The 15,755-nt window shown below is 49.2% G+C and overlaps 1 protein-coding gene across 1 annotated transcript in view; it reads left to right on the top strand.

The window, feature by feature from the left end:
* GIGYF2 (GRB10 interacting GYF protein 2) overlaps positions 1-15,755 on the top strand; it is a 615,584-nt gene that overhangs the window by 583,897 nt on the left and 15,932 nt on the right. Inside the window, exon 26 of the mRNA XM_082251280.1 lies at positions 10,287-10,447. Within this exon, the coding sequence (XP_082107406.1) occupies positions 10,287-10,447 (161 nt within the window). The remainder of the gene's footprint in view (positions 1-10,286; positions 10,448-15,755) is intronic.

Genomic DNA, 15,755 nt, shown 5'->3' on the forward strand with positions numbered 1-15,755 from the left:
GCAGGAAGCACCCAGCCTGAGCAGTGGGGAGGGCTTTTTCCCCTACCACTGGAAATGCCCTATAACAGGCATCAGGCTGAGGAGGGAAGTTGCAATCTTTGACAACTTAACTTGGTCAAGAGAGGAAACCAAGCTCCCCAGCAACTTCCTGGAGTTCAGAGCAGTTCGGTTGTTTCTGCAGCACTGGACCCCTCTTCTGAAGGGGCAACCTATGCGGTGCAGTCAGACAATGCCACCATGGTGGAATATATCAACCAGCAAGGGGGCACAAGGAGCCTGGCTGCCTCGAAGGAAGCAAATAGATTGTCTTGAAGACCAACTTTCTGTCCAGCTATTTCTGCAGTCCGCATCCCAGGAGTGCACAACTGGCAGGTGGATTGTGTCAGCTGCAATTACTTGGACCAAAGGAAATGGTCTCCCCTTCTAGATGTGTTCAGTCTCATTTGCCAAAGATGGGGTATTCCAGATATCGACATCCTAGCCTCCAGATTCTACAACAATCTACCTCTGTTGCCAGAACCTGGTATTTTCTAGCCCTGGCCTCAGATGCCCCATAAATCCCCTTAACTATGCTTTCCTTCAATTACTAATTCTATCTAGTCTGTTTCTCAAAATAGAGCAGGAAAGGAAAGTGGTGATTCTAACTGGCCCAGAAGAACCTGGTACACAGACATACACTTCTAGCAGACAACCCGTGGTCCCTTACCAACAGGCCAGATTTGAGGTCTCAAGTGCCTCTATTATATCCTGCTTCTCATTCTCTGGCTTTAACGGCATGGCTGTTGAAACCCAGGTCATAAAGGATAGAGGGATTTCTGGGTCTGATTCTCACCTTGCTGAAAGCAAGAAAAGTCCCTTCCAGCCATGATCATACCTGGAAATCCTATTTTTCCTGGTGTGAATGCGCTCTTGTGCCTGGTGGGAACGCTGTTATTTCGGCCCCAGTGATTACTCTGTGCCTCGCATTCTGGCCTTCCTGCAAACAGAACTTTACTCTTGATACCCTTAAAGGGAAACCGTCAGCCTTATCCTTCCTTTTTCAAAGGCCCCTGTCTTCACACTCCCTTGTGAAAATATTTATTCAAGGTGTTTCTTGTATCAGGCACCCTGTGCAGCACCATGTGCTTTCCTGGGGCCTTAATGTGGTTCTTTCCTGCAGGTTCTTGGGTAGCTATCAAGGAAGTCTCCCTTTTATCAGGGCTACAACCAAATGTAATGTGTGTATATATAATTGTGACTGATGGTCATGAGCCTAACCATCATAAAACATAATGGATAGCCTACTAACCTACATATGTGTACACTGATATGCATTCAAAAATACCCATATGGGTATATGGAAAATAAGCAATTTGAATTTGAGGGTTTAATTAAGCTCTTAAGAAATAACCTATCCCTGTGCTGTTGCACACCCATTCCACCAGATCAGTGGGAGTTTCCTGGGCAATTAGGCACCAAGGCTCTGTATCCCAACTGTGTAAGGCTGCCATCTGATCTTCTATTCATACTTTCTCAAAGTTTATCAGGTAGAGGTCCAGCCTTCTTTTGATGCAGCTTTTGGGTGAGAGGTTCTCACAGCAGAACTCTGAACTTCAGTCTTTTGATCAGTGGTTCCAAATTAACTACTGCAGTAGGGAACAGACCTAAAAGGACACTCGGCATCTTTCCAATAACTGTTCTGTTTGGTGCACTTGAAGTTATTTTCTAACCATGCTCGCCTAGGTAGCACATTTAATATTACAATAGTACTTTTAGTGCCGGTTCACACTATAGCGATGTCAGACATTGCATGTGATTCGCACCACACTGCTCTGCAAATCACATGCTATGTCTGTGGGTTGCGAATTCAGCCATACAGATTGGTTGAATTTGCATCGCATTCGGACCAAAGTCGTGCAGGATCCTTTTTTGGTCCACGCCAGAATCGGATTGCAATAGGTATTCACACCTATGCAATCTGATTCCTGTCCGAAAAGACAGTTCTCACTGCGATATGCAAACTAATCTGGGGGTGTCATTAACTTTGTATTGACACTCCCACCAGTTCCCATATGGCAGTGTGAACTGCCTGCGAGTCGGGTGCGATGCGGGAACCTGCAGTGGATTCGCAGGGTTCCTGCATCGCACCAGTGTGAACCAGCACTTAAGGTACATAGGCAGTCCAGTTTCATACCAGGGTCTAAAAGAATCTAAATACGTAAGCAAAACATTTAGTGCTGTGTAGAATGAGTGCAGTGTGCAAAACATAGCATACCAAATGTAGTTCTGTTTTATACAGAATTTAAAATGTAATTTACACTACAAAACAGAGTACTGACAGAGTGGGGTAGGGTTATAGAAAAGGCACCCGGGGGAGGCATATCCTCAAAAGCTTGCCAGTGGTCGATCATCTGAAGCTACATGCCTTTAACCCATGTATGAATGTTTCCTGTGTCCTGTACTAAGATTCCAAGATGTGGACTTTACAGGTAAGTCAAAATTCCTTTTTCTTTTACGTCCTCTGACAGTCGCCGCCCACTCATACAGTCTTCACTAACGGGTACTGACCTCCTATCCACAGATAAGCTAGGGAGAAGATTTTGTTAAAAACACAAAACTTTGCATAGACACACCTACAGGGGGCTGTCCCTCTGGTCCAATACCCCCGGCTAGCCTCATTCCCAATTCAGTTTGTCTTTTGCCTAGATAGGAGTAGGCAGGCTTCCCTGTGCTGGGGCTACAGTCTCAGCCTTTTCTCTGTTTTATTACATTTTATTTTCTGCTAAGTGTGTTTTTCTTTGCACTAATAGCTTTTTATTTGTTCCTGCGCTTAGTCAGACTTTAGAAGACTACAGCGTTGCGGACTGGTTGTCCTGGTGTCCCAGGACAGAGAACCTTATGGAATCCCAGCCTGCCATCGAGCATTTAGCAGGCTATGCGTATGCCCAGGCCTCGCAAACGACCTGTCCCTGTCCTCAGGGACAAAGCCCACAAAGTGGCCACTTCGCTAGGATGTCTCTACTGCGGTACGCCGCGTGTAGCTAGCGTCCTGTTCGGCTGATGGTATCCCCACCCGGGGTGGGAGGCTTACCGCCTCACGGCGGCACCCATGCTATCACTGGGCGGTGAGTAACCCCTCTATTTGTGGGGTGTTTGTGGGGCCTCTGTGTTGGGAATGGCAGTCTGTCTTTGATGTCTGTATTATTCCCCTCCTGTCTGTCAGTGTGCTTCCCGGTCTCTCCCTGTCCCTGAGGGCACTATAGCGGTTATGCCGCGTTGTGGGGGGGTCGCGGGGGGTCCCTCTCCCCGATGTGTGCTTTTTGTGTACAATTTGGGGTACCAGACATGTGCGTGCGGCCCGCTGCGAAAATTCGCGGGGCCGCCATTTTTGGTGTGGACATGCATTTCAGCTTCATGTATGGGCTTCTGCACTCCTCCCTGCAGCAAATTTGCGCCTTTCTGCGCCATCTTGGATGTGGCACGGTCCTCTTCACAATGTGTTCGGCGGCCTTTTTCCTGTAGCCTCCTCATTATTTTACATGGGCAGCCATTTTCCCTTAGTCTGTGTCCTCTAGCTCAGCCCTCAAATTTTCCACTCGCCTGCTCGCATTTTGCGAGTGGAAAATTATGTAGTGCGAGCTCCAGTCAGGGGAAGAGAGGAGAGGAAAGCCGGCCCAAGGATTGGATAATGTCGGAGCGGCGGTTCATCCCGCTAAAACCGCTTTAATTGTAATTGCGGGGCGCTCGCCGACATACACAGTCCCGCCTCCTAGCCCGGCTTCTTTGATAGACAGAACACCTGGCCAACCAGGACGTGTGACGTCTATCAAAGAAGCCAGGCTAGGAGGCGGGACTGTGTGTGTGAGCGAGCGCCCGGCAATTACAAGCTGTTACAGCGGGAGGATCCGTCGCTCCGACATTATCCGACCAGCAGTACAGATGGAGGGGGTCAAGCCGATCATCTCAAGGCCAGAGCCGGTACAAGGGAGGGAGGGTGGGAGGGAGGACGGCTGCCCTGGGCGTCTGTGTCATGGGAGGTGGAGGGGGCGCTGCAAGGAGTGTTTCTGTGACTATACTGTAAGTTGAGAGGAGAGAGCGGGATGTGCTCTCTCTCTCTCTCTCTCTCTCCCTCTTCTCGCCGGGCTTCACACTCCTTTCAATAGCGGCCGTCATACAGAGTTTGTTATCCCCTCTCCTCCGAGTCAAAGCAAGCAATGTGGAAAGGGGGCGGGTAACAAACTCTGTATAGTCCCATCTGATATCCAGTGTCATTCCTGAGCCGTAAACTTCTTCCCCTTCTGCTCCTGCAGCCGCATCTCTCCCACCAGCTGTCCGTGCAAAGCTATAGGAATCGGCTTCTCTTAGGCTCCTTCTACGCCCCTCCTCCGCTCTGACATATGAAGAGGAGAAGGAGCCTCAGAAGAGGAGAATGACAGATCAATGTGCCGCGCTGTATCTGAGGTCTGCATGCTGGAGGAAAGAGAGAACTGCACTGGGGGCACCAATCTTATCCTGTCACCTCCCAAATTCCCATCTCAGCACAACCCCCCCATCTCAGCACAATCCCCCCCCCTCCTAGCACAACCCCCCCATCTCAGCACAGTCCCCCCCCCTCTTAGCACAACCCCCCCATCTCAGCACAGTCCCCCCCTCCCTCCCATATTGATCCCACCTAGAAGTAATCATCTTCTCCCCACCCCTCCTGCTACAAATTCTCTTATCCCCCCCCCCCCCCAGGACAATCCCCCAAAGAGTATTTGTACTAGGAGGGGTGGGGAGAAGATGGTTACTTCTAGGTGGGATCGATATGGGGGGGGAGGGGGGTTGTGCTGGGATGGGGAATTTGAGAGGTGACAATATAAGATTTCTTCTAGCAGGGGAATTGGGGGGGGGGTGCTAGGAGGAGTGATTCGTGCTGGGGGGGGGGGGTGAGGATTTGTGCCAGGAGTGGGGATTTGGGGATCGTCCTTGAAGAGATTATTAGAATGGGGTGGGGGGGGATGGATTTGTGCCAGAACAGGAAGTCTTGGGGCTGTTAAAAAGGGGTATTTGGTGGGGGTTGTGCCAGTAGGAATAATGGGGGGGTTTTTGTGCTAGGGGGGGAAATGTTGATGGGGGGGAGGATTTGACGGGTAGGATTTGTTCTAGTAGGTGAAATTTGGGGGGTACTAGGAGGGTGATTTGGGGGGTTCCAGACCCTTGATGGGCACTGATTAGGCTGCACTGATGGGCACTGAAAATGTTGTTATTATTTATTTTTGTAACTTCTGCATTAATGCAAAAACATTTAACAGTGTCATTTTATGAGATAATTTATGAGGGCGTGTTTAGGGGCGGGGCAGGGTAGGAGTTGGGTGGGGCAACTGGTGGCGAGTAACCCTTAAGGCCTGGCTAGCAGAAATTTTGAGCCCTGCTCTAGCTGATGACATCACTTCCTTTCCTCAGACTGCAGATCGTTCCAGCTAGTGTAGAGTCTGTATGTATGCACTTCTGAGGGTCTTTTCACTTCTCCTGGGTCGTTTTTCATGGTGGCCGTCACTTTCCTGCGGTTTGCCTGTAGCACTTTTTAATTTCTATTGCGGAACCTCACGGTGTGGTCCGCAGTGGTTGCTTCTTAAAGGGCCAGCGCCTTCAAAACCTTCATCCGATTTGATATGGATTCCCAGGACAGCAAATTTCTCCCAGCTCTGGTGGAGGATTCGGGTATGACTGGGTCCTCTCAGCAGAGCTCTCTTAGCACTGCACTTGCAACTCTAGCATCAAAGGTGGATCTGCTGATGTCTAAACGGTCTTGTAGAAATAGGTCCAGCCTTCGCCGCCTTCTGATTCAGATTCTGATATGGTTGTCACAGACAGGTACCCCCCTGAGGGGTCTCAGTCGGAAGGGGAAGTGGAGGAGGGGGAAGTTTCCCCCGTCAGGGCTGCCAGAGATCGCACTGCTTTGGCTGCGCTCATTAGTTCTGTCAAAGAAACGCTGCATTTGGAGGTTGAGCCCCACCAGCAGGGTACGCGGTCATCCTTTGGGACCCACAGAACCCAGAGATCGGTTCAGTTTTTTTCCTGTCACGCCGACTTTCATGCAATGGTGAATGAACAATGGCGCAATCTGAAGCGTAACTTTGTGGTACCTAGGCGGTTGAGTACCGTTATCCCTTCGTGTCTCCAACGAATTCACACTGGATTGTGGCCCCTAAGGTGGACCACACGGTATCCAGATTACATAAGGCCACTCTGATGCCCATGGAGGCTTATCCGGTGCTTAGAGACCCGGCGGATAGGCGGGTGGAATCTCTTGCCCGCCACTCCTATGTGGTGGCAGGTTCCTTGCTGAAGCCTGTGTTCGCCTCTTTAATGGTCTCTCAGGCTGTGGGGACTAAGGTGCTCAGACGAACCCTTGTGGCTGATTCCGCCCCTCCTGCTTCTTTGGAGAAGGTGTACCAAATTGTTCAGGCAGTTTTATGCCTGTGTGATGCGGCCTTGGATGAGGCCCATTTAGCCTTACGCTTCTCTGCTGTCGCAGTGTTAATCCGTCGCCTTGTGTGGCTGTAGAGCTGGTCGGCGACCAGACTTCCAGGCAGACGGTGTCTGACATCCCTTATGCGGGGAATCGCCTTTATGGGGACTCTCTGGACAAGTTGGTGAAGGGGGTCACTGGGGGTAAAAGCACTCTGCTGCCCCATGTGTCCAAGGGTAAGTTTCTTCCGCGGTAAGCGGGGCCCTTCCTTTTATCCTAACCAGGGGTCCTTTCGTGCCTTTAAGGCACATGACAAGGGCGAATCCTTCAAGGCCTCTGGTGGCCAGAAGAAACCTTGGGCGGGCAAGTCTATCGCCGCCCACTCTGGCACGGCGGCCCCGTCCGCCATTCAGGACAGATGGGTTCAGGAACTCATTCGGTCGGGGTGCAAGATCGAATTTCGATTGCGCCCAGCAGACAGATTCTTTATTGACCCCCAGATCGTTTTCACGATCTTCAACGGGCAATTCGGGATCTCCTCGCCCAGGGGGTGATCGTCCCCATGTCACATCGGGACAGGTTTTTGTTTTTTTTTTGCTTGAATCTGTTCATGGTGCCCTTAAAGGAGGGCAAGGTGCATCCGATTTTGGACCTGAAGTTTCTAAACCGCTTTGTGCGGGTTCAAAAATTCCGTAGGGGAATCCCTTTGTTCGGTGGTGGCCTCTCTGAGCCCGGGAGATTCCTGGCTTTAATCAACCTCAAGGATGCGTTTCTACACATCCTTCTATTCGAGAGTCACCAGAGATACCTCTGATTCGCAATTGCGGAGGAGTGCTATCAGTTCGTGGCGCTACCTTTCGGTCTCGCTTCGGCTCCAAGGGTGTTTACCAAAGCTTTGGCTCCTGTTCTGGCCCTGTTGCGGGCGCAGGGGATCGCAATCCTTGGATATCTGGACGATCTCCTGTTAAGGTCGAGTTCCAGTTTAACTCTGTTGCGCGATCTGTCAACCACGGTTCAGAAGCTCCAGGAGTTCGGGTGGGCCATCAACTTTCAGAAGTCGACATTGCTCCCTTCTGTTCATCTCCCTTATCTGGGAATGTTCCTGGACTCCGCCCATGCGGGAGTTTTTCCTGCCGGAGGACATGCTCCGGACTCTGCTGACCGAGGTCAGGTCCCTCAGGGACAACGAATCCTCATCACTCTGGACCTGCATGCGATCCCTAGGATTGATGGTGTCAGCCTTCGAGGCGATGCCGTTTGCACGGTTCCACACGCAATCTCTGCAAGCGGAGATCCTAGCCAGGTGGGACAGGCATCCTCAGTCCTTGGACAGGAGGATATTTTTGAGTCACTGGGTCAGAGCGAACCTTCTGTGGTGGCTCCAGTCTGACTCTGCGGAAGGGGAATCCTTCCGGCCGTTGTTATTGAAGGTGCTCACCACGGACGCCAGCCTGTCGAGCTGGGGTGGCGTTCTGGGTAAAATTGTCTGCCCAGGGAACTTGGTTGGAGGAGGAATCCGCCCTACCGATACATGCCTTGGAACTGAGAACGATCAGACTCTGTTTGCTCCGTTGGTGGGATCGTCTTCAGGGCGGTGTACCGGTGCAGGCGGACAACACCACTGCGGTGGCGTACATCAATCTTCAAAGGGGCACCAGGAGTGCCCGGGGGGCCAAGGAAGTGGCTGAGATTTTGCCTTGGGCCGAGACGCGGGTCGCTGCGCTTTCGGCAGTTCACATTCCGGGTATGGAACACTGGCAGGCCGACAATCGTAGTCGCCAGACCAAGGGGAATGGCTCCTACACCCGGAGGTGTTTCAGATGCTGTGTGCGCGATGGCGCGCCTTCTCTAAACAACAAGGTGGGAAGGCTCGTGGCAAGTACACGCGATCCTCTGGCAGCCGCCTCGGACGCGCTGGTGGTGCCTTGGAATCAGTATCGCCTGATTTATGCCTTCCCCACGATCCAGTTGTTGTCACGGTTCCTTCGCAGGTTGGTCTCGGAACCGAGGTTGGTGGTCCTGGGGGCCCGGACTGGCCGCGCCGGTCTTGATACGCAGACGTCATGCAATTGGTTGTCGAGCCTCCCTGGCAGCTCCCCTTACGAGTCAATCTGTTGTCTCAGGGGCTGTTCTTCCATCCTGCTTTACAGTCGATGGCCTTGACAGCGTGACTATTAAAAGCCAGATCTTAAGAGATCTGGATCTCTCGTCGTAGGTCACTCCTACCTTGCTTAGAGCTAGGGATGCCTTGTCCGGTAAGTTTTTTTTTCGTACCTGGAAGGCTTGCTTTGCCTGGTGCGAATTGCAGGGTTTCCATTCTCGCTACTTTTCGGTGGCAAGCGTGCTAGCCTTCCTGCAATCCGGAGTGGACCTACGTCTTGCGCTGTTGAGGGTCAGTTATCTGCGCTGGCCATTCTTTCCAGAGCCCTTTGGCGTTAAATTCCTTGATCCGCACCTTTATTCAAGGGGTGCGTCATTTGGCCCCCTCGGGCGCCCCTAACCCCTTGGGACTTGGATTTGGTTCTGTCGTTTTGCAACATCCTCCCTTTGAGAACATCCGGGAGATTCCTCTGCTTGCACTGTCACGGAAAGTTGCTTTTCTGGTGGCGATCACATCTGCTTGCAGTGTCGGAGTTGGCGGGCTTATCTTGCCGCTCCCCCTACCTGGTGGTTCATAGGGATAAGGTGGTCTTGCGACCTCATCAGTCCTTCCTTCCGAAGGTGGTGTCTGATGTCCATCTCCATGAGGACATTGTTTTGCTTTCGCTGTGTGCGAATCCTACGGAGTTTTGCCTTGCATTCCTTGGATGTTGTCAGGGCGATCAGGGTTACCTGTCGTCTACTGAATCCTTCAGAAGGTCGGATTCTCTTTTTTTTTTTTTTTTTGTCCTTCCTGAGGGCCTCGGAAGGGTATGGCTGCGACTGCGGCCACCGTTCCTGTCTAGTTCAGACAGACGATTGTACAGGCTTATTCGCCTAGGGATCGGGTTCCGCCATTCCCTGTCACGGCGCACTCTTCTGAACGGAGGGTGCCTTTTGGGCCTTTCGCCATCAGGCGTTGGTGTCCCGGATGTGCAATGCGGCGACCTAGTCGTCCCTGCACACCTATACAGAGTTTACTAACTTGATGTTTTCGGCATCGGCAGATGCCTCCTTTGGCCGCAAAGTTCTAAAGTGCGGCAGTACTTTTGGGGAGACATGGCGTTTTTAGACTGTCCCCTCCTGTTGGGGTTTTTTCCCCCTTGGTTATTTTACCTTCCTGGGTTTGTTTGCTCCTGTTGAGCTTTCCTGTTACCCAGTGGGTTACCTTTCTGGTTCAAATAAGGTTCTTTTATCTGACCTTGGGTGCTTCGTTACCTTGAGACGGTTGCGTTTCCCACCCCTCATGCCTACACTGCTTTGGGACATCCCATTAGTGAAGACTGTATGAGTGGGCGGCGACTGTCAGAGGACGTAAGAGAAAACTGAATTTTTGTAAAATCTTACCATAAAATTCCTTTCTCTGAGTCCTCTGACAGTCGCCGCCCCCACCCCTCTTTTGGGGTTTATGGACTATCTACTGCTTGCTACCAAACTGAATTTGGAATGAGGCTAGCCGGGGGTATTTGACCAGAGGGACAGCCCCCTGTAGGTGTGTCTGCAAAGTTTTGTGTTTTTAACAAAATCTTCTGCCTAGCTTACTCCTGTGGATAAGAGGTCAGTACCCATTAGTGAAGACTGTATGAGTGGGCGGCGACTGTCAGAGGACTCAGAGAAAGGAATTTTACGGTAAGATTTTACAAAATTCAGTTTTTCTTTATTTTGCATACACTTTTCAGTTAATTTTACAGTATTCTTTTATGTGTTTGTACAGTGCACACATTTGTATCTTTCCTGCGTGAAGTGGAGTCTCCCTATGAGGTCCATGATTATGTCTGTGAATATCTTGGCGACACCCCAGAGGCAAAGGATTTCTCCAAGCAGTTTCTGGAGCGCCGGAATAAGCAAAAAACTACAATACAAAAGCCACAGCAGGTATAAAATAAGTGATTTCTTAGTAGATTTAACATGGTCTTTGCTTACTCAAGCATCAGAAAACACTTGCAGGATTGAAGTTTAAAAATGTAAGCAGAAAGAGAATTAAAATGGAGAGCCAAGTGTTTTTTTTTTTTTGTTTTGTTTTTTTTTTATTTAAATATTATTGTTGTGGCCCCTTTTAACACTTCCTGGCTCTGGGATAGTAAATGAGGAGAGCTGTCAATCGGGAACACAGCTTACTGGATATGAGTTACAACACACTGTATGTTTAGTGAGATAAAAACAAAATTTCTTGTTTTGGAGTAACCATTTGAGAGTTTTCCTATCCATTTCTGTCTCAGAAACCTTTGTTTTGCCATCTTAAAGTATACCTGTTAGACTGTCATGTCTTGGATGGGTACCCTATATGAACTCTAGTGGTGATCTATTAAGAAATTTTGACCAGAAGCTTGCCTGGTCTGGTATGTTTTCCTGCACCTTTCCATCAACTAGTAGGGTATCTAATTGACCACCAAGAAAGAAGTAAGGGTCAGGCTACATACCAAAATGCTGTGGTCGCTGCTTTAAGAGGATCCTGGGATATGACTTTTAAAAAAAGTGTTTTAGAAATCTCTTTAACAAGCTGTAGGTCTGTCCTGTTTGAAGAACTGGATCAAATTGTCAGTGACAAATCTAGGTTGCAGTACTCTACTTTTTTCTGGTAGCCAGTATTGATATGAAAGACTGTAATGTTGCAATTCAGAAGGCTTAGCCTTCTGGAAACCAGTACATTAGGTCTCCGTGCTTATATTTTTAATGCAAAAAAGCTTAAGGCATCATGCACGTGGGCAGTTTGGTCTAAACAGTTTTAAAACTGGGTATTAATGGGTGCCCGGGATCCCCAGGAGCAGCCAGCGTGCAACCTGTAAAAATTAATGCCAGGCTAAAATAAGCAAAGACAGGGTGAGGGTGCTGTTTTGAGTGGTACTTGCGCACTGAACGCATTTGGGCATACAGTATTGTACATGAGTACCACTTGCAACAGCGTATAGCTGCCACATGCTCTGATGTGGATTCTGTACTGATGTCCTCACAAGGAGCTTGTTTCAGTGCCTAATACTAGCAATGCCTGTTAGTGCATAATTATTGCATTTCAACTAATACAATTTGCTACATTATTGGCAGTTTGGCACCTCCCTCCCCATCCCTTTCCTCTTAATATTCTGCTCAAATTCCAGAATGAGATTATATGCCACTTCTAATCACTTTAGCAACTGTACTTTTCAGTGTCCAATTGGCTTCAGAATAGGAATTACTTCCATTTAAAAAGAATAGATCTTCCCATATTGTAGTATGATATATTTTTTATAATATCTTGAAAGCGGATGTCAAAACCCTCATAGATTCTAGTGCTATTTTGAGCACTAGGAAAAAAAATCATGCACAAATGTCTTAGTTGTTACAGTTCCAGAACACAAGAGTTAGTTCTCAAACCATGGGTTTAATGCCGCTACTTTCAGGTGATTGGACACTGGCAAAAGCCTTTCTGGGAATCGCATCATTTTGTTTCATTAATGGTTATTCCCTCCTTTTAAGTATTGGTAATATGAATCGGTATACTTTTTTAAAGCCCACCTTTGTGTTGGCAGCACCAGAAATCAATATTGATTATAGATTATCCTAATCTGTACAATTCGTGTAGGTGCACTCCTCTTTGGAAGTTCCATTAAATAATATATTAAGAAGCCTACTGAGGGATGATAGTCCCTACCCTACTATTCTCAGCTTTGCCTCCCCTATTGTGCATATTCAATATATTTGTCCTCTCAGGAAGTTGTCTACTGCAGGTCCGTCAATTCATGGCAGACTTCTCGCAACTAATACGCAGGGTACCCACTGCTAGTTTTTTTTCGTTCAGTGGGCTGAAGGAAAAAAGCTGAAGAGCTAGTTGTATTAAGTATGCAATGTTAGTACAGCGATCTCCCTGCTGAGCTATGGTGTAATGACTGGGGGACTCCGTCCTCCACAAGAACACACTGGTCAAGGTTCATAGCAATTGGCTGCAAATGCTAGTCGGTTGCTGATTTTCCAGCATGCCAGTTAGACAGAAACTGAACAGGTTGCTGTACACACTGGCTGAATATTGGCTTCTATTAAACCAGCCGATATTTGGCTTGTGTACTAGCCTTAAACCTACCAGATCTGCTCAGAAACCTCCTTTACATTAAGGTGCCCCTATCCCTTGATAAAAATAAGGGTAGAGAGGGGCGTCCTTAACATTTCCTCCACATTAAGACTAAGCTCCACTATTGCAGGCCGTGCGTCCGTGTTTGCTCAGACACTGCACCCTATTCATTTGAATGGGTTGATGTGCCACAGGGAAACCTGTTTTTACCCATGCAGTTCCCAACACCCTTCTTATGTTAGATTCGCTAGACCCAACTTCCCCCCGCAGTTCTTGTTACCTGATAGGTCTTGGTTAGACTTTGTATTTCCTCTTAAGGCCTTGTTTACATGGGCATACTTAAGCGTACCCCCGTGTGAGAGCCATTTTTTGCCTGCACAGTATTCACAAGTGATCTTTTCCCTGTAATGTCATTGTCATTTGGGATGCAGCAGAGAGGCCGCTTCTTCTAATTTGACATATTCGTGACATGGATGTCAAATTGGGAGCAGCGGTTGTGTCCATGCAACAGCAGCATCTCAGTTGACATAAATAGGACTGCTTGCATGCGGATGCAAGAACTCTTGTGTATCTCTGTGCAAAGAAAACATGCCCTTCACATGGATGTATGCCTGTGTGAATGAAGCCTTTAGAGAAAATACAAATTCTAACCAAGACCTGTAAGGTACTAAGCAGTTTGGGGGGTTTTGCAAGCTGAAGAAGTTGTTGCCTTATTAGCTTAAGGCTGTGTTCACACCTGAGTGTACTGGAATTGCGGCAAAACATCTGTGCTTCAGGTTTGCAAGGCGACTACCTGGTTGTCTGTTCATACCTTTACAAAATTTTACAAGGAGCTTAAAGTCCTCCTCAGGAGGTTTGAAGCGGCCCTGGTCTAGCAGGCCGAGGGGAGGGATTTTTTTTCTAGACTCAGACAAGGATCCTTCAGTTTAAAGGTGCGCCATCACCCGTTCCTGGGGTTGGGGGGGGGCATTTTTGCTGGTTTCCAGGCCTGTGGACCTTCTTGGTAAATCAATAGGTCCACAAAGTGATACTGTCCGGTCACAAGTTAATTTTGTTCTTGCCCACCGGAAAGGTTCTTCCTTCCAATATGTGCCCTGGAATGTTTGCAAGCTCTCCTTGGGGCTGTGCATGACCTGTTGCTTCAGGCATCAAAATGGTTTTGAGGTTTTTTTTTTTTTTATTGAAACCTGTTTGTGGCCCCCAAAGATGGAGGGCAACGTTCATCCAATTCTGGATCTTAGGGCTCTGAAGTGCTTGTGCGGGTACAGACGTTGAGAATGGAGTCCATTCGCACGGTGGTGGCATCCCTTCATCGGGGACTTTCTGCTTCTATCGACATAGAGGATGCTTCCCTGCACATTCCAATGTGTCCCCGACACTAGCGCTTCCATTTATGCTGTGGGAGAGGAGCATTGCCAGTTTGTGGCATTACCCTTGGGCCACGCCTCTGCTCCTCTGGTCTTGCCAAAGTTTTGGCCCTTTTTCTGGCATTGCTACATCAGCAGGGGATTGCGGTACTGTGCTTCCTGAACGGCCTCCTCTTGTGAGCCTATTCCTCTGCTGCCCTGATGGGCAATGTAGGGATCACTATACAGTCCCTGAAGGGGTTTGATTGGCCTCTGAACTACCAGAGGTCTGCTCTGATTCCATCCAGAAAATTGCATTATATGGGTCTGACTCTGGATTCAGCTATAGCCAGAGTGTTCCTTCCTCTGGACAAAATCCAGAAGTTGCATGCTGCAATTCATCTACTGCTGTCCAGCAGGGGGTTCTCCCTCCGGATTTGCATGCAGGTGCTGGGCCTGAGAGTATCTACCTTCGAGGCGGTTCCGTCCAAGGGAGATCTTGGTAAAATGGGACGAGTGTCTGAGGTTCTTGGACATTAAGATCCAGCTGCGCTGGGAAACCAAGGATTCGTTCCCTGGCTCTTTGACAGGGCAAATCCTTTCTTCCCTTGTATTTGACAGTGGTCACGACGAATGCCAGTCTGTCTGGGTGGGTAGGTGTCCTGGGACAAAGCTCTGCTCAGGCTTGTTGAACGCTGGAAGAGTCCAAACTACCGATCAATGTGTTAGAACTTCAGGCGATTAGGCTTTGCCTGGATGACTGGATAGATCGTCTTGGGGGGGCTACTGGTACAGTTACAGTCGGATAATGCCATGGCGGTGGCCTATGTCAATTACCAGGGCGGAACAAAGGGTGTATTGAAAGCCCTGAAAGTAGCCGGCATTCTCCGGAGTGGTGAGTGCTTCCTTCTGGCCCTCTCTGCCGTACACCTTCCAGGGGTGAAAAACTGGCAGGCGGACTATCTCATTAGGCAGACGTTGGACCAAGGGGAGGGGTCCCTTCACCCGGAGGTGCTTCATCAGATTTGTCTTCGGTGGGGCACCCCAAGGTCGATCTGTTGGCATCCTGGCACAACAGAAAGGTACCAAGGTTTGTGGCAAGGTCACAGGATCCTCTGGTTGATGCCACAGAGGCTTTGGGTGCCCTGTGGGGCCAGTATCGTCTGATCTACGCTTTTCCTCCTCCTCAAACATCTGCTGCTGCTTTTACGCAGGATCGAGGCCAAAGGGATTTCTGTAGTTCTAGGTACCCCAGACTGGCCTCGCTGCTCTTGGTGCGCCGACCTTGTGAGATTGGTCGCCGTCGTCCCATGGTGGCTGCCTTTTGGAGAGAATCTGCTGTCCCAAGGGCCAATTTGCCATCCTGCTTTGCGGTCTCTGGCTTTGGTGGCCTTTGCTGTTGAAAGCCAGGTGCTGGGGGGTAGAGGTTTGCCTGGGTCGGTGATTCTGACACTGCTGTAGGCTAGGAGGTCTACCTCTAGGAAAATCTACCATCGTACGTGGAAAGCGTACATTTTATTGTGTGAGTCGGTTGGCGTTCACCCTCGCTCTTTTTCGGTAGTTAGGTTTTGACCTTTCCTTAATGTGATGTTGAGCAGAAAATGGTCTTGAGTACCATCAAGGGCCAGGTCTCGGCCTTGACGGTCTTCTTTCAGCAACCCCTGGCAACGAACGCAATGGTGTGTACCTTTTATTGAAAGGGTTCAATGGCTGACTCCACCGGTGCGGTCTCCACTACCGCAGTGGTAGAGGTGGGATCTGAACTTGGTGTTTTCAGTTCTCTGGAAGCCTTCCT

Source organism: Pelophylax lessonae (genome assembly GCF_965119305.1).
Source record: "Pelophylax lessonae genome assembly, chromosome: 3".
NCBI lineage: Eukaryota > Metazoa > Chordata > Amphibia > Anura > Ranidae > Pelophylax > Pelophylax lessonae.